The following is a 26,636-nucleotide window of genomic DNA, read 5'->3' as shown; positions in this document are numbered from 1 at the left end:
GGTGAATTCAGATCACAGGCAGTGGGTATCGATTTTGCGAGAAGAAAGATCGTAACCCAGGCCTCCCAATCAAGGAGAAACCAAAATTAAATACCAGAATTGATTGGCTGCGCTGACCAGGACGACTCTGTTACTTAGATGTTAATAAATCACGCAGAGAGGGTTTTGGAATTATCGGCTGTTCCCAAAGAAAAAAAGGTCACCCAGGATGTCTAATGTTCTGTTCTGAAAGGGAAAAGCGCAGGGCCTTGTGGGCGGGTCCTCGTGGCATTGAGGAAAGTCAGGAGGGTTTGTTCTAAGTTCAGCGCCTTCTCTGCTCAACTTGTGGTCGTTGCAGGTGCAGCGCCCATCATCACTACTCAACAAACACACTGGAGAAGCCACCTCTGTGCAGAGTAGAAGACACCGTGCAATTGATAGATTTCTCCCGTATGTTTGATCTTATGCACATTGCACAAAATCTTTATGGAAGATGTCTAAAAATAGATTCACAAAGCAGTATTCCCCCACCCAAATAGGTCATGATTCCACTCCACCTTAATGGGACCATACTGGGTTCAACTGGAAAAGAGTTAGATCCCAGCATGCAATGCGGGCCCAATTCTGGAATGCAATGCCCAGTGGTCCAAGTGAACAAAAAAGCAGCAGAACTATGCCCCTGCATGCCCCCTCATCTTCACGATCCTCATCCTACATACCTCCCCCAGGCCCGTTTCTAGGGGCGGGCAAACTGGCCAACATCCCAGGGCACAGTTGGGCCAAGGGGCGCAGCCTGTTAAATCTCCCACCTGGGAATGCACAAAGCCGCAACATTTCACATCATTGAGGGAGGCTAGCTCAGGGGCAACATGCTCGCCTTGAAAGCAAGACGACACGGAGCACCACAGGTTCGGTCCCCGGGTCCGCGCGTAGAAACCTCTGGGTATTGAGCGCGTTATAAATAACCTATCATATAATATCATATCATTGAGCACTGTGCGCACAAAGGCAGCGGACAAAAGCCTGCCCTGCCCTTAGCCCCCTGCAGCCAATGGCTTAGTACTCTGCTGGGAGTTTTTTTTAAAAAAGGCTTCCACTTCCCAAATTAGTTTCTCTTTGTGAAACTAATCAATCTGAAACAGTGATCATTTCTGCATAGCACTGACATGCCAGAGTGGAGGGTTGGGTGTTTATGGTCGACTGCTTCCCAGAGTAGATGGTTGGGGAGATCAGGGGTGGGGGGAGTAGCGGACCAAAGAAAGGTGTATTATGAGTAGGGGATGAATTGGCATGTATTTATGGTCTTTTACCAGGCGACCAGGCTCATATGCTTATTTGTGGGATGTTGTGGTGAAAACAAATGAGTGAGGCCATGTCATCTGAACAACACTGGGCTTTTTCTTTTGAAAATCATTGTTCTGTGGTATGCTATTACAGTTTAAACAAAAGACTACAACTCCCAGAATGCATTGAACATAGAAGTCCACAACTGTAAACAAGTGCTATGGTGACATGGAGTCAGCGTGCCACACTATGCTCTTTACTGGGAGGCAAACAATTTACCAGGCATTTCAATATTGTTGCGTTGTAGTTGCATCATATCATAATTTGGTGATTTCTATAGAGCTTCGTGTAGAGGGACCACTTCTAAGCTCTGCGTTCATCGGTGTTATTATTACCCACTGATGGTACTTGATTGATCACCCTCAGAATGAAGAAAAGCCTAGTAGGCGCCACCAGGGTTTCAGACTTGTTGCATGGCATTGTCTCATTCCCCAAAGCAGCACGTTACACATGAGCGATCCATCCAGCTTGCAGCTACTTGCCAGAAGTTAACATTACATCCCCAGGAACTCAGCCCATGAGGTGTCTGTTTCCTTCACATGCCTAGTACTCATGCCATTTTCTAGATATCGGCATCCTGCACTGAGGTGCTCTCACCGTATATCTTTGTCTAGGTACGCAGATCATATGGCAACACCTCATGGATGACCTACTTCCCAGGCCTTCCCTTATAGCGCTTTGAAGTAGTTTCAAGGCATTATTTATAACCTAAGCTTACTCAATATAGCTAGGTACTGCCTTCTTTTCCAACACTGCTTATTTCCTTCCTTTATTTCACACCCATCTGCCATTCTCCTGCCAGGGCATTTGGAGTGGTGTCTGAGCGCTGTGTTCACCAACTGAGGAGACCTATTGGTTTTGTCACACTTTAAATTGAGAACAAAATTGTTGGAAAACTAGATTATGGTACAGCAGTGGACGCAGTTGCTGAAGCATCATCTAGGAGTGTGCCCTTCATTTAGACAACCATCAAAAATAGGGATAGAAAATGAATTCCCGTTTAAAATATTGTTGTATACGTTGTTTACTTATTAATTTTAAGTACAAGTCAATAAAATGGTATTTAAATTGCAATGGTTACATTATTTTAGAGAAGGTGTGATATGGGGATGCAGGGGGTTGAAGTAGAGGAACAGCATGGGGGGGTCGTATTCTGGTGTTTTGCCCCAGGGGCAATATCGTCTAGAGACTGCCCTTCCTTACCCCATTGTGAAATAATCACAACCCCCCTAAACTGATGACATAGCCCCTGTCTGGCATTCTGCCTTTCCTCCTCTCCACCCCAACACAAACCTCCTTTAGTGATGTGAGTCTAAACAACTCCTGTTTTACAACCGTACTATCAAAACGGAAACAAACACAGTGAAGGGAAATGTCCCATGGTCCTCTTCGTTTCCCAAAGCCTGCATCCGTATGCACCTCTCCCATTTCCCATCACCAACCCTTCACACCACTCGAGGGACAGGAGGAAAACCATGGCCACGCTCTTATGGAGCTGGGCAGAGTGCACGTGTGATCGCACGGGGCGCACAGGTGTCAGGGAGGTATTGAACTGAAGTGGGGTGAGGTTGTACTGCCTCCTGAAGGGTAACTGGTATTTCCCCCAGTGTCTCTGCATCCTGGCACAGCGTGACTGGGAGCGGATAATGTAGGGCTGGCGCGGGGAAGAGGTCATCACCTGCTCAGCTCGGGAGATACTAGTCTCCTGCTCATGGCAGGGCAGACTAGAGTCACTATACTGGAAAGGCATGGCCTTCAGAAGTTTCCCATGCTGGCTTGTTTGAGAATACCCCATCTCTGGGTAGCAGCCATGGGGGGAACATTGAAAGAAATGTAGGCACGGTGTGCTCTCTTCAGGCGCAAAGTCTCCCAGCTCCCTCTTCAGCAAGCGAGCTGTCAAGAAGAGGCACCAATCTCAAAGTACTGAGTGGCTGACATCTCTAATCAGAGAGACATTGCAGGAGGAGAAGGGGCCAGCCAAGAGCAGAGACACATCCTTACCCCCCATCTTCCTCTTCTTCACAGAGGCGTAGCCAGGATTGTCTAACAAGTGGGGCCTGAAGCTAATATACAGCAGTGAAATGTACATCTGTAAATGCCCACACAGCGTTGCTCAGTGGGAATTTACAGATTTTGGGTGGGCCTGTCCCGCTCAGGCCCTAGCCTGTCTATTCCTCTGCTTCTTCATCTTCTTCGTTCATACGCTCCTCTCATGCAGAGGACAAAGCCAGCGGGGAAGTTTTTAGCCAAGGATTCTGATTGGTACATGCCAACCCCTAATGCCATGTATGCAGTGAGGCACTTGAAGAAGGCTGTGAAGAATTGACTTCTTCTCATCCAGGATGTCAAGAATAACATCTGGAAGGATTGGAAGCAATCTGACTGGATATCAGTTTGCAGGTTTATGAGTAAACTTCACCCTCTCATAGAAGAGGAGGTTTCGCTCCCTTCCTCCTTGAAAGTTGTCTGCCTCCTTTCATGCTTGATGGGTTATGCCTCCCCCCCCCCACCCCGAGGAATCAGATGTGGGATTCCAGGGGGATAAGAAGGTGCTGGGGCCCTCTGGAAGAATTATGCCGTGGCCCAACTGTCTCTTCAGGCATCTGCTTTTGCCTCCTATATGATGCAGTCGTTAGTGGGTGATTTCGCAAGCTACGCACAAAGATGGAGGCGGTATCGGACGGTACAGCTCTCCTGGAGGGCAGGCATCACCAGACCAAGTTTCTTTCAAATTTTGCATTTGATGGTGTGTGGGCTCTGGCACTCACCATGGCACCTCGGTCTTAGCCCTACAATATCTGCACATGATGGACTGGCAGTGTGATGCTTTCTGGAAAGCGGTCCCTCTAATTCTTCCTTTAGAGGTGGTAATGCTTTTTGGGGAGCAGCACCCTTTGCCGAAAGCAGGAATCGCGCTCCTCCCTGCTCCATCAAACCAGGCCCTCCTGCGCCTGCTTCCCCAGGGCCCAGATGGAAGGATGTCGGGGTCAGAGAGTTCCTTTCCAGATGACCAGAGCAACAACCCCACCTAAGGATTTGTGCTTTTCACTGCGCCACCATCCAACTGTCTAGTGCAGTAGGGGGAAGACTATAGTGTTTATATCACCAATGGTACCATTATACTCTGGATACCTGGGACCGGAGCATCACCAGGGTAGGGTATGCCATAGAATGTTACTCTTCCCCTCATACCATGGGGATAACATGAATGCCTTACCTAAGAGACCCCATGAAGAGTGTTGCTTTAAAGCAGGACATTCAGAATCTCTTGAAGAAGAATGCCATCTGCTTGGTCCGTCTAGATTTCCCAAAGGGCAGGGTTCCTACTCCTCTGTCTTTCTGGTTACCAAACCATCTGGGGGTCACAAGCTGCCCCCCTGATTTAGGTAAGCCAGGGGTTTGACATAGTCATTAAAGAACCAGGGTGAGATAATGGCGCCTTGAGGAATTGCGCATGCCAGAAGACTCATGGTGGACTTGAAGGCACCTATTTTCACTTGGATGGGGCCGTTGTGCAGGAAACTGGTGATTCACTTCAGGGCAGTGTTTTGGATACCACTAGTGGTGGCTAGTTTGTCCAGTAGCATAACATGGTTGACAATTCTATAAGCTGCTGAGATGTTGAGCAAAAGGAACTGCTTCCCTATTCTGGTTCCAAGCCTCCAAAATGTTCCCTTTATTGTAGAGTAGTCGCGTTTCAGTGCTTCTCTCAGGGCAGAACACCTGCTGGATTGGCATGCAGAAGTTTCACTCACATACATTAATTAGTTGTGTGGAGGTGACCTGTCCAGGATTATATCCAGGGATGGGATATTCAAAACAGAGTGAATGTTGTCTGCAGTGGTACGAACCCAATTAGGCTTCTTGACCAGTGGAGCTATCAGTGCTCTCTTGAAGGCAGTGGGGACAATCCCACTATTTAAGGATGGATTGCATACATCGGATACGGCCTGGACTCAGCTCCCAACTGACAATTAGGTACATTTACTGGGCATGGGTAACATTATTCAGGTGATGCCTTGGCCGATGCAATTAAAGCTATAAACTCTCGGTCAGTGAGGTGGGCTGTAGCATGAAGCATAGAAGGTGGTGGCCGATCTGAGCAGGTCATTAGCTATAGCTGCTATTGTATTCTGTGCACCGTACCCTCGAAGGCAATGGCCAACTTGTTGTCTAGCCCCAGCGAAGGCACGGTGAGCATAATCATTTGGTGAGGCTTGCTAAATTCAGGATACATTAGAAACACTTTGGCTGTTTTGTTGACAGCTGAAACAATCAACTTTTCTACCTTTGTATTAGCGTCTGGTAAGCCCCATTGAAACTAGGTTTATCCACATTGCTAAGAGATTTGTGCCACATTCTCAACATTTTTCTAATGTCTCTTTTCATAGCTGTTAACTCTTAGTCAAACCACTTATTTCTCTTCCTATGACAGACCTTAACATTTTAGTTGCTGTTGGGGTGAAGGCATTCAAGGTCATCACCAATTCAAATTCCAGTTTGTTGTGTAGATACTCAGGGCAGCTCATGGTTCAGGTTTTACATTTGTGTTAGGTCAAACCTGGAGTAGGTCGCCTTAGGATAGTGAGCTCTTTGGTCAGACACTGGATTTTCTCAAGGTGCACATGGGCAATCCTTGCATTGGGTAACAGCCAGTGGTCAGACCAGGATATGGGAGTTTGTTTAGGAGTACCCAAGCCGTCACTGGTCAAAAGTTTCTCTGGTTTCAGCTGCTTGACCTCTACTCTCAGCATGCTGACTACTTGTCATGTCTTTTTTCTTCAGGGCGTGAGCAGTAAGTACTCAGGTCCTCAGCCTACCAAATGTTTCCGTTCAGCAAATGGTTTCCCTCAGTTTTCTCTGAGATTGAGTCTCAATATCCCAGCATTCAGCATTGCCAAAAAGTGAATGCTTTCTCAAATCCTTCTTGGAGTTGGCACTCCTTTTCCCTTAATGCCTTTTGTCAGATGCTTTCTCAAGTCATTCTAGATATTGGAACTCTGTTTCCCATCATGCATTTGGTCAAACAATGTGTTTTCTCATTGTGCTCTGGGAGTTGGAGCTCAGTTCCCTAGCATGCAAGGTTTCAATCAATGAATATTTCCTAAGTTCACACTGGGACAGAGAACACTTTGTCTCCCGCCATGTAGCTGAGCGTATGGCCCTTGGAACGTGTATTTATGGCTGGATGGGTTTACACCAGATTAACTCTGAGTCCAAATAACCAGACAGACTCAAGAAGATGGCAAGTTGCTGTTTTATTAACAATTATCTATATCAGGAAGTGTGCAACGAACATCAACAGACGTACACTCTTTCTATCAGCGATTTCCACAACAAATACAATGATATACTTCTTTATGCATCAGGGTGACATCATGTTCTGTGGCAATAGTTAAAAACCTATCAAGTGTTGGGATTGGTTAAGGGACACATCTAGATATACAATCCTCTAGGGGCTAGGCTTGTTATTGGCTGTCCGATATCAGGTGAATAACTGATATCTAACTTTTCTTACGTGTAATTTATGAAAAATTAGTTACACAGTCTTTCATTGGTTTCTTAAGCTATAAGGTCCTTCGTTATATGGACTAATACAATTGGTTTGGCACGATTTGTGCCATGTCTGGAACATTCGCCTCAATTAGCAGTACGTAAGACAAGACTCAGGTTTAAGTAGATAGGACATGAGGCTTCCCTACCACCCAATTAACCCAGCATCTCTCATCACCCATGCCTTCTGCCATGAAATCTTTTTTGTACTTGGCGTTGCAGTGTATTATCATCCTGGGAAAGCAAAAGGAGTCAGGGCATTTACTATAATATCTGGAACTCCAAGTCCAAGACCTTTTTGCATCCTTAACTCACGTGACAAGAGACCATTATTCCGCTCATTCTGCAGACTTTTAAATGTTTTAAATTAAGACTTGGCATCCTTTGTGTTATTTTTTCAACCTTAACGTGTGAGGATTTATCCTCCGCACACGCGCTCCTATTCAGCGTGGATAGCTGACCTCGATTTCTCAGTTCTTGACTTCAGACAAGACAGCCTCCCAATGCAGCTCCACTACCCTGCTGTTCTACTGCGACACAGCTTTTCATTCTTTCTCATTGATTATTTGGCTTACTATTTCATGATACCAATGTCCAGTTTCCATACAATGGTGGCTCCACGTGCATTCTATTTACTACTTATAGCTAGCCTATATGATGACTTGATCTATCTTGCCTATCAGCGTCTGTACATTCTTCATGCTTCTGATTTCTGCAGAGCTTTTTACTGTGTAATCTTCTTCTTTAACGATTGAGAGTTCACTTTATTATTTACTTGATCCTTTCTCCTCTTGGATCCATACATCGTCATCATTCAGTATCCCAGAATGTCGTGCATGCTTTCTTATGATGTCATCAATTCATTTTCTTAGCTCCTTCCCATATTCCTTCAGGGAGCTCCTCCTTTGGGCTGTTGTCAACTCGAAGGCACATTCGATATGGGCGTCTTAATGGATACTGTCTTACATTTGCTCGCTGTATTATTGTTACAGTAGCTGAGGTTAGACAGGGCATGGTCTCATGGCTCCAATACAGGGGAGCTAGGGGGGTAGGATTTCCTGCGGATGTGTACGTCTGCTCCTCTACATAGCCTTCTCAGACACAGTGCAGCATGTTTTAAGCTGGTCTGTGCCAACGCACTTTGGGACCCTTACCCCATATCCCGATAACCAGCTTCACTCTGTGGCTTCTGATGGCTTTTTCTGAACCGGGGCTTTTTGCCCTCCTAGTTCTGGTCATCCTTCTCACAATGGGTTTGGATTTGTGCCTTCAAGTGTCACTCTCCGTTCTCACCAGACTCTTGCCTGAGTCATTGTCCTGGCTCCACACTCTGCTGTGGCTCGGCTAGTTGGAGTCTACTGCTATAGTGTTGTTGACTCGGCCAGGGTAGTCCCCTTTCCCACTCTGGTTCTGGGGTTGTTAGCCGACAGCGTCCTCATGGTGTCAGGCCATTTGTCAGGGGTATTGTCATCCTCCGAGTCCTGTTGACAGTATCAGTATTTGACATCGAGCTAGCGCTCAGGTGTGGGCCTTGCTACTTCGACCATCTTCAATGTGCCAGTCATCTATATAACTTTTGTTGGTTTTCCCCTATGGTTGCCAACACTGTAACTAACTCTCTGGTCATGTCTTGCACTACATCTTTACAACAGGTCAGTTGACCGCACCCTATCCTGTCTGCTCAGTTTTTGGAGAAGCTGAAGTGCCTACCGCCACCTCCCCTCACCACAGCGAGGGACCACAGATTGCACAGGCCTTCCTTTGTAGCTCTGAAACGGGGAAACATACTTGGGTAGTTCTTACAAACGTTTGTTGAAGAACATTTCTTCGCTATAGTCAATATTTGTGACCCCTACTAGTCGACCATCAGCATATGTTCGCATGCCATTTTATTTGCTCTTAATTACAACTGTTTGTGTTGATTTGGTATTTCACTACTAACGGTACTTTACTCATTCATTGAGCACTAGCAATGAATAATATCACACCACTTCTATTTGACGTTTAATATGTTTTCCTCACCCAAAAGTAACTTTAGAGTGGCATGTGGCGCCATGCAAATCCACAACACTAAAGAAAAATGTGTTTTGTCTTGTGTTTTTCAGCTATGCAGTTACTGTGCAGGAGTCCTACGCTCATCCCTTTGATCAGATCTACTACACGCGATGTACAGATATACTCAACTGGTTCAAATGCACAAGGCACAGGTGAGTGCAGGCTATAGCTGCTGTCAAGCAGTTGCGGTGGGGTGCACTACCCTCGCTAATCAACTCCAACTCTAACATAATCATCCTTATCACACCATATAGGCTTTTGAACTATGCATTGTGTCACCTGGAAAATGTACGCAAGTATATCGTCCCCGGGGGTGGCGGGGGAGGCACTATTTGCATAGGTGCCTGCCTTCCCCCAGGCTCACACACAGGCTATGTATGGTTCCCATGAGGTGTTCTAAGAATGTGATTCAGGATCTATGTCCGAAGGCCAGGAACAGAAGACTGACCTTGCCGATTCCATGTTGAAAAAAGGCTGCACCTGCTTGTTCCTAGCCCTCTCCCGGTCCATTTCCAGCCTTCAGTACTTCCCCTCTTGGCTGCACAGCAAGCATCCTTTGCCCCCCTCATTTCCTCGCCCCACACTTAAATGCTGTGGGCTCTGGCTGCCTACGTTCGCAGTCTACCCTGAACCCAGACGTTTGACGCACAGCACGTTGTGCTACTCTATTCAGCCTTTTGTTTCTCAGACCTCCGGGTTCACTGTTCACAGGCCGCAAACGTTAATTCAAGCATCACAGAGCCCATGCATAGCATGGTTGACTCCACTGAGAGCTGGCTGGGTACTGGTTCTGGAGCGACTAGAGGGTCCTCCGAGTTCTGTATCTCCCTCTGTTCCCTGGGAGATGTTTAGGGGAGCGATCTTGCTTTCCTCTTTTGATATCCTGGCCTTCCTTCACTGGGAGAAGAAGTAAGGCAGACTATACCTTCAGCCAGGGTCCACATTTGAGTTCTTCTTTCTTACTTCTTGTGAAGTCTTCAGATGATCTGCCAAAAGAGAGGCTTGGCCATCTTTAAAGTCAAGTGGGCCACAGTGATTGGAGTAGGCTAAGCCTTCCTTAATGAACCAATCCTGGGGTCCCTACCAACAATCTCATGTATGCAGGAGGTCATAACATGAGTGCTTTGCAACAGGAAAGGTAAAGGGATGAAAACAGGAACAACGTGTGCCCCAGAACTAAAATGGCAGAATCCTTCTCTCAACAGAAAGAGCTCTGGCCACACTCCCTTGTGAAACTAAGTCCCACCCATCTTTGTGTCTGTTGTTGATCAAAGTCTCTGTGGTTAAGCAATCTCTGTGGTTCCTGATTAAAGCGGCAGGTCTTCCTTGAATCTGCGGCAGACCAGACTCTGGGTAGCCTACTGTAAACAACAGAACCAGACATGAGAGTTCAGTACAAAAAAGAAGGTGGGTGAGGCGCGCACTCCCGGTCCTGGTCAATTAAACCTGTTGCAAAAAATAGGTAGCTGGGTCACATCCCAAAATGGACAAATATTCACAGGGTTAGATCCCTTCTGCTGAAAATCAGGTACTCAGTATTAACAGGGTTAGATCCCTTGCTGCAAATCAGGTAGTCAGTATTAACAGGGTTAGATCCCTTGCTGCAAATCAGGTAGTCAGTATTGACAGGGTTAGATCCCTCAGCTGCAGTTCTGTGGTCTGTGGTTGTTCTCCTCCTAGTGCTTTCTTATCTCAAATAATCATCAGGGAGGCTGTTAAGCAGGTGTGTCTAATTAGACTCAAAGGATTCTGGTAGCTGTAGTGAAAAAAGTTTTTTTCTGTTCAGGTTGCCAGCAACCGACACCCCTCCAAAGCACAAGTCCTTCCCAAATTTGGGGGAGGGGAGAGAACCATCTTTATGATTCTCCAAAGTGGGGCACAGTCACCCCGTGGCGCTGCCTCTGGAGCCCGGGACTCTCATAGCATTCAGTACAAAAAAGAAGGTGGGTGAGGCGCGCATTCCCGGTCCTGGTCAATTAAACCTGTTGCAAAAAATAGGTAGCTGGGTCACTTCCCAAAATGGACAAATATTCACAGGGTTAGATCCCTTCTGCTGAAAATCAGGTACTCAGTATTAACAGGGTTAGATCCCTTGCTGCAAATCAGGTAGTCAGTATTAACAGGGTTAGACCCCTTGCTGCAAATCAGGTAGTCAGTATTAACAGGGTTAGATCCCTCAGCTGCAGTTCTGTGGTCTGTGGTTGTTCTCCTCCTAGCGCTTTCTTATCTCAAATAATCATCAGGGAGGCTGTTAAGCAGGTGTGTCTAATTAGACTCAAAGGATTCTGGTAGCTGTAGTGAAAAAAGTTTTTTTCTGTTCAGGTTGCCAGCAACCGACACCCCTCCAAAGCACAAGTCCTTCCCAAATTTGGGGGAGGGGAGAGAACCATCTTTATGATTCTCCAAAGTGGGGCACAGTCACCCCGTGGCGCTGCCTCTGGAGCCCGGGACTCCCATAGCATTCAGTACAAAAAAGAAGGTGGGTGAGGCGCGCACTCCCGGTCCTGGTCAATTAAACCTGTTGCAAAAAATAGGTAGCTGGGTCACATCCCAAAATGGACAAATATTCACAGGGTTAGATCCCTTCTGCTGAAAATCAGGTACTCAGTATTAACAGGGTTAGATCCCTTGCTGCAAATCAGGTAGTCAGTATTAACAGGGTTAGATCCCTTGCTGCAAATCAGGTAGTCAGTATTAACAGGGTTAGATCCCTCAGCTGCAGTTCTGTGGTCTGTGGTTGTTCTCCTGCTAGCGCTTTCTTATCTCAAATAATCATCAGGGAGGCTGTTAAGCAGGTGTGTCTAATTAGACTCAAAGGATTCTGGTAGCTGTAGTGAAAAAAGTTTTTTTCTGTTCAGGTTGCCAGCAACCGACACCCCTCCAAAGCACAAGTCATTCCCAAATTTGGGGGAGGGGAGAGAACCATCTTTATGATTCTCCAAAGTGGGGCACAGTCACCCCGTGGCGCTGCCTCTGGAGCCCGGGACTCCCATAGCATTCAGTACAAAAAAGAAGGTGGGTGAGGCGCGCACTCCCGGTCCTGGTCAATTAAACCTGTTGCAAAAAATAGGTAGCTGGGTCACATCCCAAAATGGACAAATATTCACAGGGTTAGATCCCTTCTGCTGAAAATCAGGTACTCAGTATTAACAGGGTTAGATCCCTTGCTGCAAATCAGGTAGTCAGTATTAACAGGGTTAGATCCCTTGCTGCAAATCAGGTAGTCAGTATTAACAGGGTTAGATCCCTCAGGTGCAGTTCTGTGGTCTGTGGTTGTTCTCCTCCTAGTGCTTTCTTATCTCAAATAATCATCAGGGAGGCTGTTAAGCAGGTGTGCCTAATTAGACTCAAAGGATTCTGGTAGCTGTAGTGAAAAAAGTTTTTTTCTGTTCAGGTTGCCAGCAACCGACACCCCTCCAAAGCACAAGTCCTTCCCAAATTTGGGGGAGGGGAGAGAACCATCTTTATGATTCTCCAAAGTGGGGCACAGTCACCCCGTGGCGCTGCCTCTGGAGCCCGGGACTCCCATAGCATTCAGTACAAAAAAGAAGGTGGGTGAGGCGCGCATTCCCGGTCCTGGTCAATTAAACCTGTTGCAAAAAAATAGGTAGCTGGGTCACTTCCCAAAATGGACAAATATTCACAGGGTTAGATCCCTTCTGCTGAAAATCAGGTACTCAGTATTAACAGGGTTAGATCCCTTGCTGCAAATCAGGTACTCAGTAATAACAGGGTTAAATCCCTCAGCTGCAGTTCTGTGGTCTGTGGTTGTTCTCCTCCTAGCGCTTTCTTATCTCAAATAATCATCAGGGAGGCTGTTAAGCAGGTGTGTCTAATTAGACTCAAAGGATTCTGGTAGCTGTAGTGAAAAAGTTTTTTTCTGTTCAGGTTGCCAGCAACCGACACCCCTCCAAAGCACAAGTCCTTCCCAAATTTGGGGGAGGGGAGAGAACCATCTTTATGATTCTCCAAAGTGGGGCACAGTCACCCCGTGGCGCTGCCTCGGGAGCCCGGGACTCCCATAGCATTCAGTACAAAAAAGAAGGTGGGTGAGGCGCGCATTCCCGGTCCTGGTCAATTAAACCTGTTGCAAAAAATAGGTAGCTGGGTCACTTCCCAAAATGGACAAATATTCACAGGGTTAGATCCCTTCTGCTGAAAATCAGGTACTCAGTATTAACAGGGTTAGATCCCTTGCTGCAAATCAGGTAGTCAGTATTAACAGGGTTAGACCCCTTGCTACAAATCAGGTAGTCAGTATTAACAGGGTTAGATCCCTCAGCTGCAGTTCTGTGGTCTGTGGTTGTTCTCCTCCTAGCGCTTTCTTATCTCAAATAATCATCAGGGAGGCTGTTAAGCAGGTGTGTCTAATTAGACTCAAAGGATTCTGGTAGCTGTAGTGAAAAAAGTTTTTTTCTGTTCAGGTTGCCAGCAACCGACACCCCTCCAAAGCACAAGTCCTTCCCAAATTTGGGGGAGGGGAGAGAACCATCTTTATGATTCTCCAAAGTGGGGCACAGTCACCCCGTGGCGCTGCCTCTGGAGCCCGGGACTCCCATAGCATTCAGTACAAAAAAGAAGGTGGGTGAGGCGCGCATTCCCGGTCCTGGTCAATTAAACCTGTTGCAAAAAATAGGTAGCTGGGTCACTTCCCAAAATGGACAAATATTCACAGGGTTAGATCCCTTCTGCTGAAAATCAGGTACTCAGTATTAACAGGGTTAGATCCCTTACTGCAAATCAGGTAGTCAGTATTAACAGGGTTAGACCCCTTGCTACAAATCAGGTAGTCAGTATTAACAGGGTTAGATCCCTCAGCTGCAGTTCTGTGGTCTGTGGTTGTTCTCCTCCTAGCGCTTTCTTATCTCAAATAATCATCAGGGAGGCTGTTAAGCAGGTTTGTCTAATTAGACTCAAAGGATTCTGGTAGCTGTAGTGAAAAAAGTTTTTTTCTGTTCAGGTTGCCAGCAACCGACACCCCTCCAAAGCACAAGTCCTTCCCAAATTTGGGGGAGGGGAGAGAACCATCTTTATGATTCTCCAAAGTGGGGCACAGTCACCCCGTGGCGCTGCCTCTGGAGCCCGGGACTCCCATAGCATTCAGTACAAAAAAGAAGGTGGATGAGGCGCGCACTCCCGGTCCTGGTCAATTAAACCTGTTGCAAAAAATAGGTAGCTGGGTCACATCCCAAAATGGACAAATATTCACAGGGTTAGATCCCTTCTGCTGAAAATCAGGTACTCAGTATTAACAGGTTTAGATCCCTTGCTGCAAATCAGGTAGTCAGTATTAACAGGGTTAGATCCCTTGCTGCAAATCAGGTAGTCAGTATTAACAGGGTTAGATCCCTCAGCTGCAGTTCTGTGGTCTGTGGTTGTTCTCCTCCTAGTGCTTTCTTATCTCAAATAATCATCAGGGAGGCTGTTAAGCAGGTGTGTCTAATTAGACTCAAAGGATTCTGGTAGCTGTAGTGAAAAAAGTTTTTTTCTGTTCAGGTTGCCAGCAACCGACACCCCTCCAAAGCACAAGTCCTTCCCAAATTTGGGGGAGGGGAGAGAACCATCTTTATAATTCTCCAAAGTGGGGCACAGTCACCCCGTGGCGCTGCCTCTGGAGCCCGGGACTCCCATAGCATTCAGTACAAAAAAGAAGGTGGGTGAGGCGCGCACTCCCGGTCCTGGTCAATTAAACCTGTTGCAAAAAATAGGTAGCTGGGTCACTTCCCAAAATGGACAAATATTCACAGGGTTAGATCCCTTCTGCTGAAAATCAGGTACTCAGTATTAACAGGGTTAGATCCCTTGCTGCAAATCAGGTAGTCACTATTAACAGGGTTAGACCCCTTGCTACAAATCAGGTAGTCAGTATTAACAGGGTTAGATCCCTCAGCTGCAGTTCTGTGGTCTGTGGTTGTTCTCCTCCTAGCGCTTTCTTATCTCAAATAATCATCAGGGAGGCTGTTAAGCAGGTGTGTCTAATTAGACTCAAAGGATTCTGGTAGCTGTAGTGAAAAAAGTTTTTTTCTGTTCAGGTTGCCAGCAACCGACACCCCTCCAAAGCACAAGTCCTTCCCAAATTTGGGGGAGGGGAGAGAACCATCTTTATGATTCTCCAAAGTGGGGCACAGTCACCCCGTGGCGCTGCCTCTGGAGCCCGGGACTCCCATAGCATCCAGTACAAAAAAGAAGGTGGGTGAGGCGCGCACTCCCGGTCCTGGTCAATTAAACCTGTTGCAACACGGGGTGACTGTGCCCCACTTTGGAGAATCATAAAGATGGTTCTCTCCCCTCCCCCAAATTTGGGAAGGACTTGTGCTTTGGAGGGGTGTCGGTTGCTGGTCACCTGAACAGAAAAAAACATTTTCACTACAGCTACCAGAATCCTTTGAGTCTAATTAGACACACCTGCTCAACAGCCTCCCTGATGATTATTTGAGATAAGAAAGCGCTAGGAGTAGAACAACTACAGACCACAGAACTGCAGCTGAGGGATCTAACCCTGTTATTACTGAGTACCTGATTTGCAGCAAGGGATCTAACCCTGTTAATACTGAGTACCTGATTTGCAGCAGAAGGGATCTAACCCTGTGAATATTTGTCCATTTTGGGATGTGACCCAGCTACTTATTTTTTGCAACAGGTTCAATTGACCAGGACCGGGAGTGCGCGCCTCACCCACCTTCTTTTTTGTACTGAATGCTATGGGAGTCCCGGGCTCCAGAGGCAGCGCCAAGGGGTGACTGTGCCCCACTTTGGAGAATCATAAAGATGGTTCTCTCCCCTCCCCCAAATTTGGGAAGGACTTGTGCTTTGGAGGGGTGTCGGTTGCTGGTCACCTGAACAGAAAAAAACGCTTTCACTACAGCTACCAGAATCCTTTGAGTCTAATTAGACACACCTGCTCAACAGCCTCCCTGATGATTATTTGAGATAAGAAAGCGCTAGGAGGAGAACTACAGACCACAGAACTGCAGCTGAGGGATCTAACCCTGTTATTACTGAGTATCTGATTTGCAGCAAGGGATCTAACCCTGATAATACTGAGTACCTGATTTGCAGCAGAAGGGATCTAACCCTGTGAATATTTGTCCATTTTGGGATGTGACCCAGCTACTTATTTTTTGCAACAGGTTCAATTGACCAGGACCGGGAGTGCGCGCCTCACCCACCTTCTTTTTTGTACTGAATGCTATGGGAGTCCCGGGCTCCAGAGGCAGCGCCACGGGGTGACTGTGCCCCACTTTGGAGAATCATAAAGATGGTTCTCTCCCCTCCCCCAAATTTGGGAAGGACTTGTGCTTTGGAGGGGTGTCGGTTGCTGGTCACCTGAACAGAAAAAAACGTTTTCACTACAGCTACCAGAATCCTTTGAGTCTAATTAGACACACCTGCTCAACAGCCTCCCTGATGATTATTTGAGATAAGAAAGCGCTAGGAGGAGAACAACTACAGACCACAGAACTGCAGCTGAGGGATCTAACCCTGTTATTACTGAGTACCTGATTTGCAACAAGGGATCTAACCCTGTTAATACTGAGTACCTGATTTGCAGCAGAAGGGATCTAACCCTGTGAATATTTGTCCATTTTGGGATGTGACCCAGCTACTTATTTTTTGCAACAGGTTCAATTGACCAGGACCGGTAGTGCGCGCCTCACCCACCTTCTTTTTTGTACTGAATGCTATGGGAGTCCCGGGCTCCAGAGGCAGCGCCACGGGGTGACTGTGCCCCACTTTGGAGAATCATAAAGATGGTTCTCTCCCCTCCCCCAAATTTGGGAAGGACTTGTGCTTTGGAGGGGTGTCGGTTGCTGGTCACCTGAACAGAAAAAAACGTTTTCACTACAGCTACCAGAATCCTTTGAGTCTAATTAGACACACCTGCTCAACAGCCTCCCTGATGATTATTTGAGATAAGAAAGCGCTAGGAGGAGAACAACTACAGACCACAGAACTGCAGCTGAGGGATCTAACCCTGTTATTACTGAGTACCTGATTTGCAACAAGGGATCTAACCCTGTTAATACTGAGTACCTGATTTGCAGCAGAAGGGATCTAACCCTGTGAATATTTGTCCATTTTGGGATGTGACCCAGCTACTTATTTTTTGCAACAGGTTCAATTGACCAGGACCGGGAGTGCGCGCCTCACCCACCTTCTTTTTTGTACTGAATGCTATGGGAGTCCCGGGCTCCAGAGGCAGCACCACGGGGTGACTGTGCCCCACTTTGGAGAATCATAAAGATGGTTCTCTCCCCTCCCCCAAATTTGGGAAGGACTTGTGCTTTGGAGGGGTGTCGGTTGCTGGTCACCTGAACAGAAAAAAACGTTTTCACTACAGCTACCAGAATCCTTTGGGTCTAATTAGACACACCTGCTCAACAGCCTCCTTGATGATTATTTGAGATAAGAAAGCGCTAGGAGGAGAACAACTACAGACCACAGAACTGCAGCTGAGGGATCTAACCCGGTTATTACTGAGTACCTGATTTGCAGCAAGGGATCTAACCCTGTTAATACTGAGTACCTGATTTGCAGCAGAAGGGATCTAACCCTGTGAATATTTGTCCATTTTGGGATGTGACCCAGCTACTTATTTTTTGCAACAGGTTCAATTGACCAGGACCGGGAGTGCGCGCCTCACCCACCTTCTTTTTTGTACTGAATGCTATGGGATTCCCGGGCTCCAGAGGCAGCGCCACGGGGTGACTGTGCCCCACTTTGGAGAATCATGAAGATGGTTCTCTCCCCTCCCCCAAATTTGGGAAGGACTTGTGCTTTGGAGGGGTGTCGGTTGCTGGTCACCTGAACAGAAAAAAACGTTTTCACTACAGCTACCAGAATCCTTTGAGTCTAATTAGACACACCTGCTCAACAGCCTCCCTGATGATTATTTGAGATAAGAAAGCGCTAGGAGGAGAACAACTACAGACCAGAGAACTGCAGCTGAGGGATCTAACCCTGTTATTACTGAGTACCTGATTTGCAGCAAGGGATCTAACCCTGTTAATACTGAGTACCTGATTTGCAGCAGAAGGGATCTAACCCTGTGAATGTTTGTCCATTTTGGGATGTGACCCAGCTACTTATTTTTTGCAACAGGTTCAATTGACCAGGACCGGGAGTGCGCGCCTCACCCACCTTCTTTTTTGTACTGAATGCTATGGGAGTCCCGGGCTCCAGAGGCAGCGCCACGGAGTGACTGTGCCCCACTTTGGAGAATCATAAAGATGGTTCTCTCCCCTCCCCCAAACTTGGGAAGGACTTGTGCTTTGGAGGGGTGTCGGTTGCAGGTCACCTGAACAGAAAAAAACGTTTTCACTACAGCTACCAGAATCCTTTGAGTCTAATTAGACACACCTGCTCAACAGCCTCCCTGATGATTATTTGAGATAAGAAAGCGCTAGGAGGAGAACAACTACAGACCACAGAACTGCAGCTGAGGGATCTAACCCTGTTATTACTGAGTACCTGATTTGCAACAAGGGATCTAACCCTGTTAATACTGAGTACCTGATTTGCAGCAGAAGGGATCTAACCCTGTGAATATTTGTCCATTTTGGGATGTGACCCAGCTACTTATTTTTTGCAACAGGTTCAATTGACCAGGACCGGGAGTGCGCGCCTCACCCACCTTCTTTTTTGTACTGCAGACATGAGAGTTCACTGCCCTTGATACTGAGAGGCAGTAGCTGGCTTTAGGTTGACACAGTTGCATATGAAAGGTTTTTGTGTTTCCTGTCTCCTTTGTTTACTCTCTGCAGCCAGGTCCCTTGTGGGCCTGTTTGAAATATCCCTCGTTGGTATGATAATCACTCCCAACAGCTGCAGGGCCAAACAAAAGGGCAGGGCTGATCCATGGAGCCTTTGTCAGTTAACCAGGCTGGCCATTGCAGGTTTTTCCTCCCCTTTTCTGAGATGACATTGTGTACTCCTGGCTGTCACATTTCAACTAAATATGACAGGGGCAGACTGCACCTGTAGGCTGTGTCCACATCAGAATACAAGGATCTATGGTTTGTTGTGGTGTGAGCCTAGGAAAATGTGTGCGGAATAGCCCCACACATTTTCCTGAGGTTGGTCTACCATCATTCCATTCAATTCAAAAAAGCCCAGGCGAGCGTACACCCACCGAGCAGATGGTCAAATTCCTCACAGCCTTCATTCCAAAACCTTGCAACCACTTGAGATAATGATCACCTTGAACCAGTCTAATTTCCAACAAGGCCTTATTAGCTTCTCTTCACTGTGGGACAGTCACACTAGTTTAACTGACTGACTCCCTGCAGTCATTATCTCAAGTGGGCAGCAATTCCAATGTTTTCTCTGGGTCTCTCTCAGAAGGGCAAGGGATCTAAGACTGCTCTGAACCCTTTCACCCTGATGTGCTCTTTACTACTTGGAACCACAGCCTAACGATTTATGCAGCAGGCTACCTTTTGGATAGGTATGACTTTTTGCTTGTGTCTACCCACAGTTCCAACACAGACTTTTGTGTTTATTTAAATTTCTGAACTAAGTGTGTGTGATTTTCAAAAGGGTTTCTATCCTTCTTGCCCTGCTCTTAAGACTCTGACCCTGGGATGGATCACGGTAGCTCTCTTTCTTGGTTCTAGGAATTCCCTCTTTGCCCCCCTCTTTAGAACCTCTAAAGGCTGGATTTTGTCCTCCCCCTGACTAGTGCATGGAATCTGAGTGCTTGCGTATTGACCTGCAGCTAAGGCTACTTTGCTTTGATCTTTTAAGCCCACTAAACACTTGAGCACATCTGCATCGTAGAGGTCTTCTGTGGTTACATAATCAAGCAATCCCTGTAATATGGCTACATATTTACCTCTCCCCGTTTCTGTCAGTCCGTGGTTCAGAAGAGCAATTTTTCCTTTCCGCAAACACCCTAAACCCTTTTCCAGGGGACTCAACCGAATTTCTTAGAACAACATCTTGTTTTATTAGTACTGAATCAAGTAACGGGATTCCTGACGTCACTCTGCGCTCACCATTCAATAGTCTTATGATAATCTGTTTGTCGCATCATGGGGTGAACTAAGATATCCCCTTAGCTCGTTTGTTTCAAAGTAATCAGAAAGTGGTTTCATTTGATGGCCGCCAGCCCACTTTGAACGATAAATTACTTGACTTCAATACTTTAAGTTTCCTTTTTTTCTAGTTTTTTTTTTATTTTCATAAAGTTATAATTATAGGTTCCTTAGATTGCCCTTATGTGGCATGTGTTTCGACCGTTGGGTCCTCATCAAGACAGGGCTCAACGTTCCTTCACAATTCAATCCCAAGAATTGCAACTCGCATCACACTTTATATATATATAGACACTGCTTACTTAAATTTGTTGTATATTAACACTGTGAGTTATGTAACTGGCTACTACCTTCTTCATTTTGTCTGTATGTTTCCAGTACTCAGTCACATAACTACATATCACCTGTGAATTGTTGTACTCGCCTATCTGTAACCTGTGTAACCATAAACTGAAAGTATTCTTGTATCTTCTCTGCACCCTGATACCCTCTGGTCTGGCATGCATTACAAATTAATAAACAAATAAAAACACAAACAAAGGTATCCTCTGTTTGCTGTATATCTGATTGTTTAATGCTTCCTGATGGTGCCCCAGTTTTAGGGCAGGGCAGAGCTCAAGTTTTGAAGTCAAGTCATTTATCATTCAAAGAGGGCTCGCACCCATCAGGGAGAGCCACTTTCTGATTGTTTTATTTGTAATTACCTCTAAAATGGCTGTTGTGCCCACTGCTAACAGCATTGCGTAGTACGGCATCTAGTTATGCTCTGCAATCACGATCATTATAACCCTTCTTCCGTTCTAAGATGTCTTCTTCATACCTATATCTACTAAATGCGTTCTGGGGAATTAACACATGGGAATCGTTATTGACCTCCTCTCAGCCAATAAGAATGTTGAGTGTGCAGCCAATAACTACTGGTATTGTTTGCGATCTGAGCATTCCGTTTCCAGAAGCAAAGAGGGAAAAACAATGCAATTTCTAGGTAAGATTTTGTTTCAATAAGACATTTTCTTTCTGGGAGGACCTTTTTTTGCTGCACAATGCTAATCAACACACGAAAGATAAAGAGAAAGACTATGTAAAATGCTCTCATTTTCCTGTAGAGAAACTATTTTGTTTTGCATGACACCTCATGCATGCTTATTTTGAACCTGTTCCAGTGTCCACCACGTTGCCATTCAAATGCTTACCTTGAAGACAGCCATGTTATTTAAGTACTACAAAATAAAAAGGCATTTACGAACTCAGTTTGTCTATTGAGTTCTTAAAGTAGTATTGTTCACTTCAGCCCAAAAACTCCAGAACATGTATTGCTACTACCATCATGTGTTAATAGCCTTATCGACCTTGGGGGAGGTCGTAGTCGCTTGGGATAATGACCCATTCCCAAATGATGTCCCTCTTCTTTGCCTCAGGTCATAACTTGTTGACAGGTCATTATTCCACAATTAAGACCCCTCCCTCAGTGCATAAGTCTCTATTAGGGCTTGGCACACGGAAGGTTTTTGTTTTGGTTATTTTTACTAAATCCTCATTGGGCACGCCATCCAGGATGAGGTTCTTCATCCAACTACAATGAGTTGTTCTTTAACACCAATTAAGACCACCAGGAGTTGAGCTGGATAAGGGGCCAGTACTGGTGCATACATTATTCTCATGCGTGTTCGCTTACACATATTTGAAGGCCATACCACTGTTTTAAGGAAATTACACGGACTGTATGATGGTGCTATGTCTAATTATAACCATCATAATGGACCATTTCATACAGTGCTTGATGCAGCGTTTTCTCTGCTATATTATAAGTGTTCTTTCCTAACTTAGTGGTGCTCAATTTATCAATTAATGATGAAGGGCTGAGTGAATGTGTTACTCCAGGTTGCCTACAGTTCCTCAATTCAAGCGCATAAGTAGGCAAGCTGTCTTTATGAATGGCCACTGAGCGCTAGTTCCTAGGACATTGCACCTTTTTTAGGACACTGCAGCTGCTTTGTGAAAGACCAATTTCTGGAAGGCATTGCGCCTCCTGATGTTTTTGGGGACCCCTTATTTAAGACCATAGATCTGAATTTGAAGAGCATTACTCCTATTTTGGAGGGAGACAACCTATCTTCTGAATGCACCTTTTTTTACAGTCATTAACATATTAGACCTGCTTGCCAAGCGTTGTGCCTATTTTTGCATGCAGATCATCTAGGTAGGCCTAGCCTGTAGTTTTTGATCTCAAACTTGTTTTTTATTAATATACTGAAGCGGAAAGATCAACATTAGCTCATAAAGAAGGTGTTAAGGACATCACTTTAACGTTCAAAGTTTGCAAGTTACATATTCACTCTTTTAGAAGTAGGGTGCATTAGCAAAGGCTAGGGGCAGGTGCAGTATCAGCACAGCATTTCAGGAAGCAGAAGGTATATGGGGCAGATACCGGGCAGCTTCTGCCTGGTGCATATACAGTGGCAGTCAGGTTGGCATATCCCCAGGCCACCATGCAGTGGTTTCTGACCAGAGTAGGCTTCCTTGACCTCATCGCTCCACAGAAGGTAAGTGAGAATGGGCTAGTGCACAGTAATGGAGCGCTTCGCTTAGCAAGGGGGTTGGGGTGCCACAGTTACATTTGCAGTCATGTTAGCATAAATCAGGGGTCTTCGGCCTGTGGCTCTCCAGATGTTGTTACAGACCCCCGGCTTACGTCTTAGAAACCTCCCAGCAAGCATGGAAGTGGACCAGGTGCCAAGCAGACCTCCGAAGGTTTGTGCAAGGTTTGGGAGGAGAAATTGGCAACCACGGAGCGTCCCCAAAACATACGAAATGTGTCCCTGTGTCAGTTTATCATGCTAGATGCATCGCAAACCTGGTTACAGCGCTTGGTTTTAGCAGAGGAAATGGACGCCTGTTTGAGTATCCTATTTTACCGTAAACCTAGAACTATCTCACTTGCCTATTTGGACCCAGCATTCTCCTGATGGGTCTTTTTTCGGTGCACCTTTGTGGGTTTCTGTATATATAGTTTGAGAGACCGTTCTTACACCCCACAGCACTCATTAAATATTTCAAGCAAGTGGAGGGCTGAAGTGCAGGGGGGATATGGGACAGACACCTGTTAGGGAAGGGGTGTCAGCAGCATGTGAAGTCTGCTGCGTGTGTGGTTCATCACGTGACAAGGCGAGTGGAGTCAGCAGCCTTTTAAAATGAGGAAATGGAGAATGGTAGCGGAGAAAGTGTGCGCAGGTGCAGGGCCGGCCTTAGAGGCAGCAGAGCCCTGGGCGTATTGGTGCCCACCCCCACGCACCCCGGGTGAACAGGTGTAGAGGGAGGGGGGCTTGGGGGCAGGGGCAGGAGCGCCACATTTGTTTTGTCCCTCCCTGCTCCGGCGCCTCGCAGGGGGATAATCACTGGAATAGGACGCTCATTCTAATGCATGAGCGTCCTATTCCAATGAAAACCTCCTCGCTTCCGCATCGGAGCAAGGAGGTAATCATCATGTGAATAGGATACTATCAGCACCTATTGTTATTAAATGCGCCTGGCCGACGCGGGCGCATTTAATAACATAAGGGTACCTGTCGCACCTTCTCCCACTACGTCAGCTTGGGGGAGTCCTTAAAAGACTCCCCTGAGCTGGCGTGGCGGGGGCTAATGGCGCCTGGGGGTGCATGGCACCCTGGATGGTCACCCGGCATGCCCTGCCCTAAGTCCGGCTCTGCGCACGTGTATGCCGAGGCATACTACCAGTGACACAGTGAGAGGTCCCCACCACTTTCAAAGGACATTTGCAGCAGAACCAAGAGAACCAGACTGTGAGCTGCTAACTTTGGCCTCGAACACAGAGATGGAGACTTGGACACTGGAGAAAACCCCCTTACACCTAAGGAGTGACCGAACAAGCAATTCTAAAGCCCTCAGCAGGCCCTGCTGCTGGTACGACTGAGGGTGAGTGGAGGTGCAAAGCTAGTCAAGAGCATGGGCCCAGTGAGGACTGTGAGCCAGAGAAACGTTTAGAAGCAGGAAAGAGAATACCATGCACAGCACTTTCCAATGTCAAGGAGGCTAAGATCACTCTGAAAAGAAAGATCCCCCCCAAAGAGAATGAACCCCATCACCTTGTGAAAACAAAGAAATTGATATGAGGCCGGGAAGCCCAAAGGAAACACACCAACATAGGTTACAAAGAACATACAAGGTGCTTTATTTAAAAGCTGCAACAGTAACCAAAAAGTCAATTGACAAACTGATAGCTATTCGGCTCTCAGAGTAACAGAACGAACTTCAATGACAGTTCACTGCGTTAGTGTGAGAGACCGTACATTGGGATACTCGTGTTTTTATACTTTTTATCCTGCGTTGGCCAACCCCCTCGCAGGTTAACCATTCTTAGGACCAGGCCTAGGGTTCCTTGCCAGGTCAATCCCATAATGTATGCATTTTGATCAGTTCCGCTGATACAGTTGTTCATTTACACATAGGTCAGGGATAGGACAAGGTCTCAGTTCGCGACCCCAACAAGTCGCCTGCAGGCATATTACTTATTCCTGTGTGCGGAGGTCACAACAGCCAGAATCCCACTCGAAATGTCATTCGGCCTCCATTTTGATGTTCAGGGTGACTTCCACATTATAAGAGAACCTAAAATGGCGGCTAAATCCAAGATGGCGATTTACACAGTACATTAAGGTCAAGACCTTGCCGCGAAATCTATTTACACGATGTTTTTAGACAACTTGGCGTAGGCCAACACACATTCAAACAATGCAATAGGAGGTATAATATTATTTCGATTCCGACAACCTAGTCTCATTCAACAAAGGAAACAGTCTAATGTTCACTGAAGCAATACAGTGCAATGCATGATGGGAAACAACGTCCATTCTAAAATGAGTGCTCGTGAGAGAATGTAATGTGATGCATTACAGGAGATAAAATACATTCAGAGTAAGCTATCAACATTGCAAATTCCCGAGAAAGCAAAGGTTTAAGGAAGGCAAACTCCAAGCCCGTACTGATAGCAGCAATATCTCACCATAAGCATGGGATTCCTGAGGCAGCAGTGATTCATCTGCAGTCTGAACCCAAAGACCAGAGAAGGAATTGAAGTACAGGACATGGGTGCATAAGAGACTCATTTGGCAATACATAGACTGTTGTATCCTGTAAGAGAAACTAGCAAGATCCTGAGTGAAGATTCCACACTGTGTTTAACTCTAGGCCAAAGTTTATGCTTGCAGGGAAACATCATCATAGTTAGCAATCTCTCCAACTGGGAAATGTATTTCCTCTTCGGAAATATTGCAACAATTCAGACCTCTCCTGACCTGCTCCTGAAATAGTTCAAGAGACACATTTACCATAATGGTATAGGTCGCATAGTCTTCCGTCTGTAGTGGATCTTGTAGCCCGCTCACTGTCCTGGAACATTTTAGGGAGTGTGAGCACACCACTATCTTCGTCTGAGGCTCTAATGAATAGCCCTTGTCTTTGACTTCTGAGTCACATAAGAAGAGACCGCAAATGTGTCCATTTCACCCACGTATTTACTGCTATTTGATTCAATTATGCGGGGTGCTGTTGCTCCTTTTGGACTCTAAAGACTTGCTCACTCAACCTTGCAGACACTTCATACTCTTGTAATTGTCTAATACTTTGGTTGTTGCAGATGTTTTCCTCTTCCTTAAACTACATGCAGGGCTTATCCATATAACTGCCCTTGTGACTTCCAATTATTCCTTAAAATAGTACCTTTGATCCTACGCCAACCTCGACTCGTCTCTGTTTGCACACGAGCTGTATTTCCAGCGTCTCCTGATTCTGCAGCCTTGGTCTGTCTCTGAGGTAGCTTGGTTGAATTCGACATGAGTTAGCGTCAATTTTGCTATAATGGCCGTTCTTGCCACATTATATATTCCTCTATATCAAGCTTCTATATGTCTCATCTATCTTGTGTTACTGCGTATTTACAGTTATTGACCAGTAAGTTACTTCATTCTTCTTTATATCCATGATTACTTTAGCTTTAGGTACATATTTCTCTTGGTGCTTCAGTTACATCGTCATTCATAAGTATTTTCATATCGTTTCAGCATAGGTTCATATATCTTCTTTATGACATCACGCTGCCCTCGTCGGATTTCACTTAATGCTCCATGATGTCCATAGATGCATGCTGACATCCTTCCATGCGGCATCCTTCCACATTTTCAATGCAAGGGTACATTCTGTATGGCTGTCTGAGTGCATAACGTCTCTCATACACTCGATGCAGTAGTGGGATTACACAAGGGGTTCCAGCCATAGCCCTTCGTCGGCTGTTCCAATATGTCGGTGGTGAAAGGGCGGGAACTAGTGAGAAAGCATTCACCTGCTCCTCTACAATGATGTCAAGTTTAATAGTCACTATTTCAAGACCACATAGGGCATTTTTTTTCCAGAAGGTGCTTAGCATAGGACCTAGCCATAATAAATGGTAGAGGCATCTGGACTGCGGCATTTAAGGCAACTGTCCTGTTTGCAGGCCACTGGTTTGAATGTGAGTGTGGCGGATGGGCGCGCTACCTCCCATATAGACTCCTGATATGTCTCCTCCTGTCATACTTTGGGGTAAGTACACATTTTGTTGGGTAACCATAGTTCTGTTATAAGCTTTCCTAAGACCTGAGGAATGCCAGGAGAACA

The 26,636-nt window shown here is 46.1% G+C and overlaps 1 protein-coding gene across 9 annotated transcripts in view; it reads left to right on the top strand.

Moving 5' to 3' along the window:
* MEGF11 (multiple EGF like domains 11) overlaps positions 1-26,636 on the top strand; it is a 2,301,522-nt gene that overhangs the window by 711,641 nt on the left and 1,563,245 nt on the right. For all 9 annotated transcript variants that reach the window (XM_069624261.1, XM_069624259.1, XM_069624260.1 and 6 more), the window contains one exon: positions 8,982-9,083. In XM_069624261.1, coding sequence (XP_069480362.1) covers positions 8,982-9,083 — 102 coding nt within the window. The remainder of the gene's footprint in view (positions 1-8,981; positions 9,084-26,636) is intronic.

This window comes from Ambystoma mexicanum, chromosome 11 (assembly GCF_040938575.1).
Source record: "Ambystoma mexicanum isolate Mex_15411 chromosome 11, UKY_AmexF1_1, whole genome shotgun sequence".
Classification (NCBI taxonomy): Eukaryota; Metazoa; Chordata; class Amphibia; order Caudata; family Ambystomatidae; genus Ambystoma; species Ambystoma mexicanum.
The sequence above is the reverse complement of the archived record's forward strand: the minus strand, read 5'-3'. Positions and strand labels throughout refer to the sequence as shown.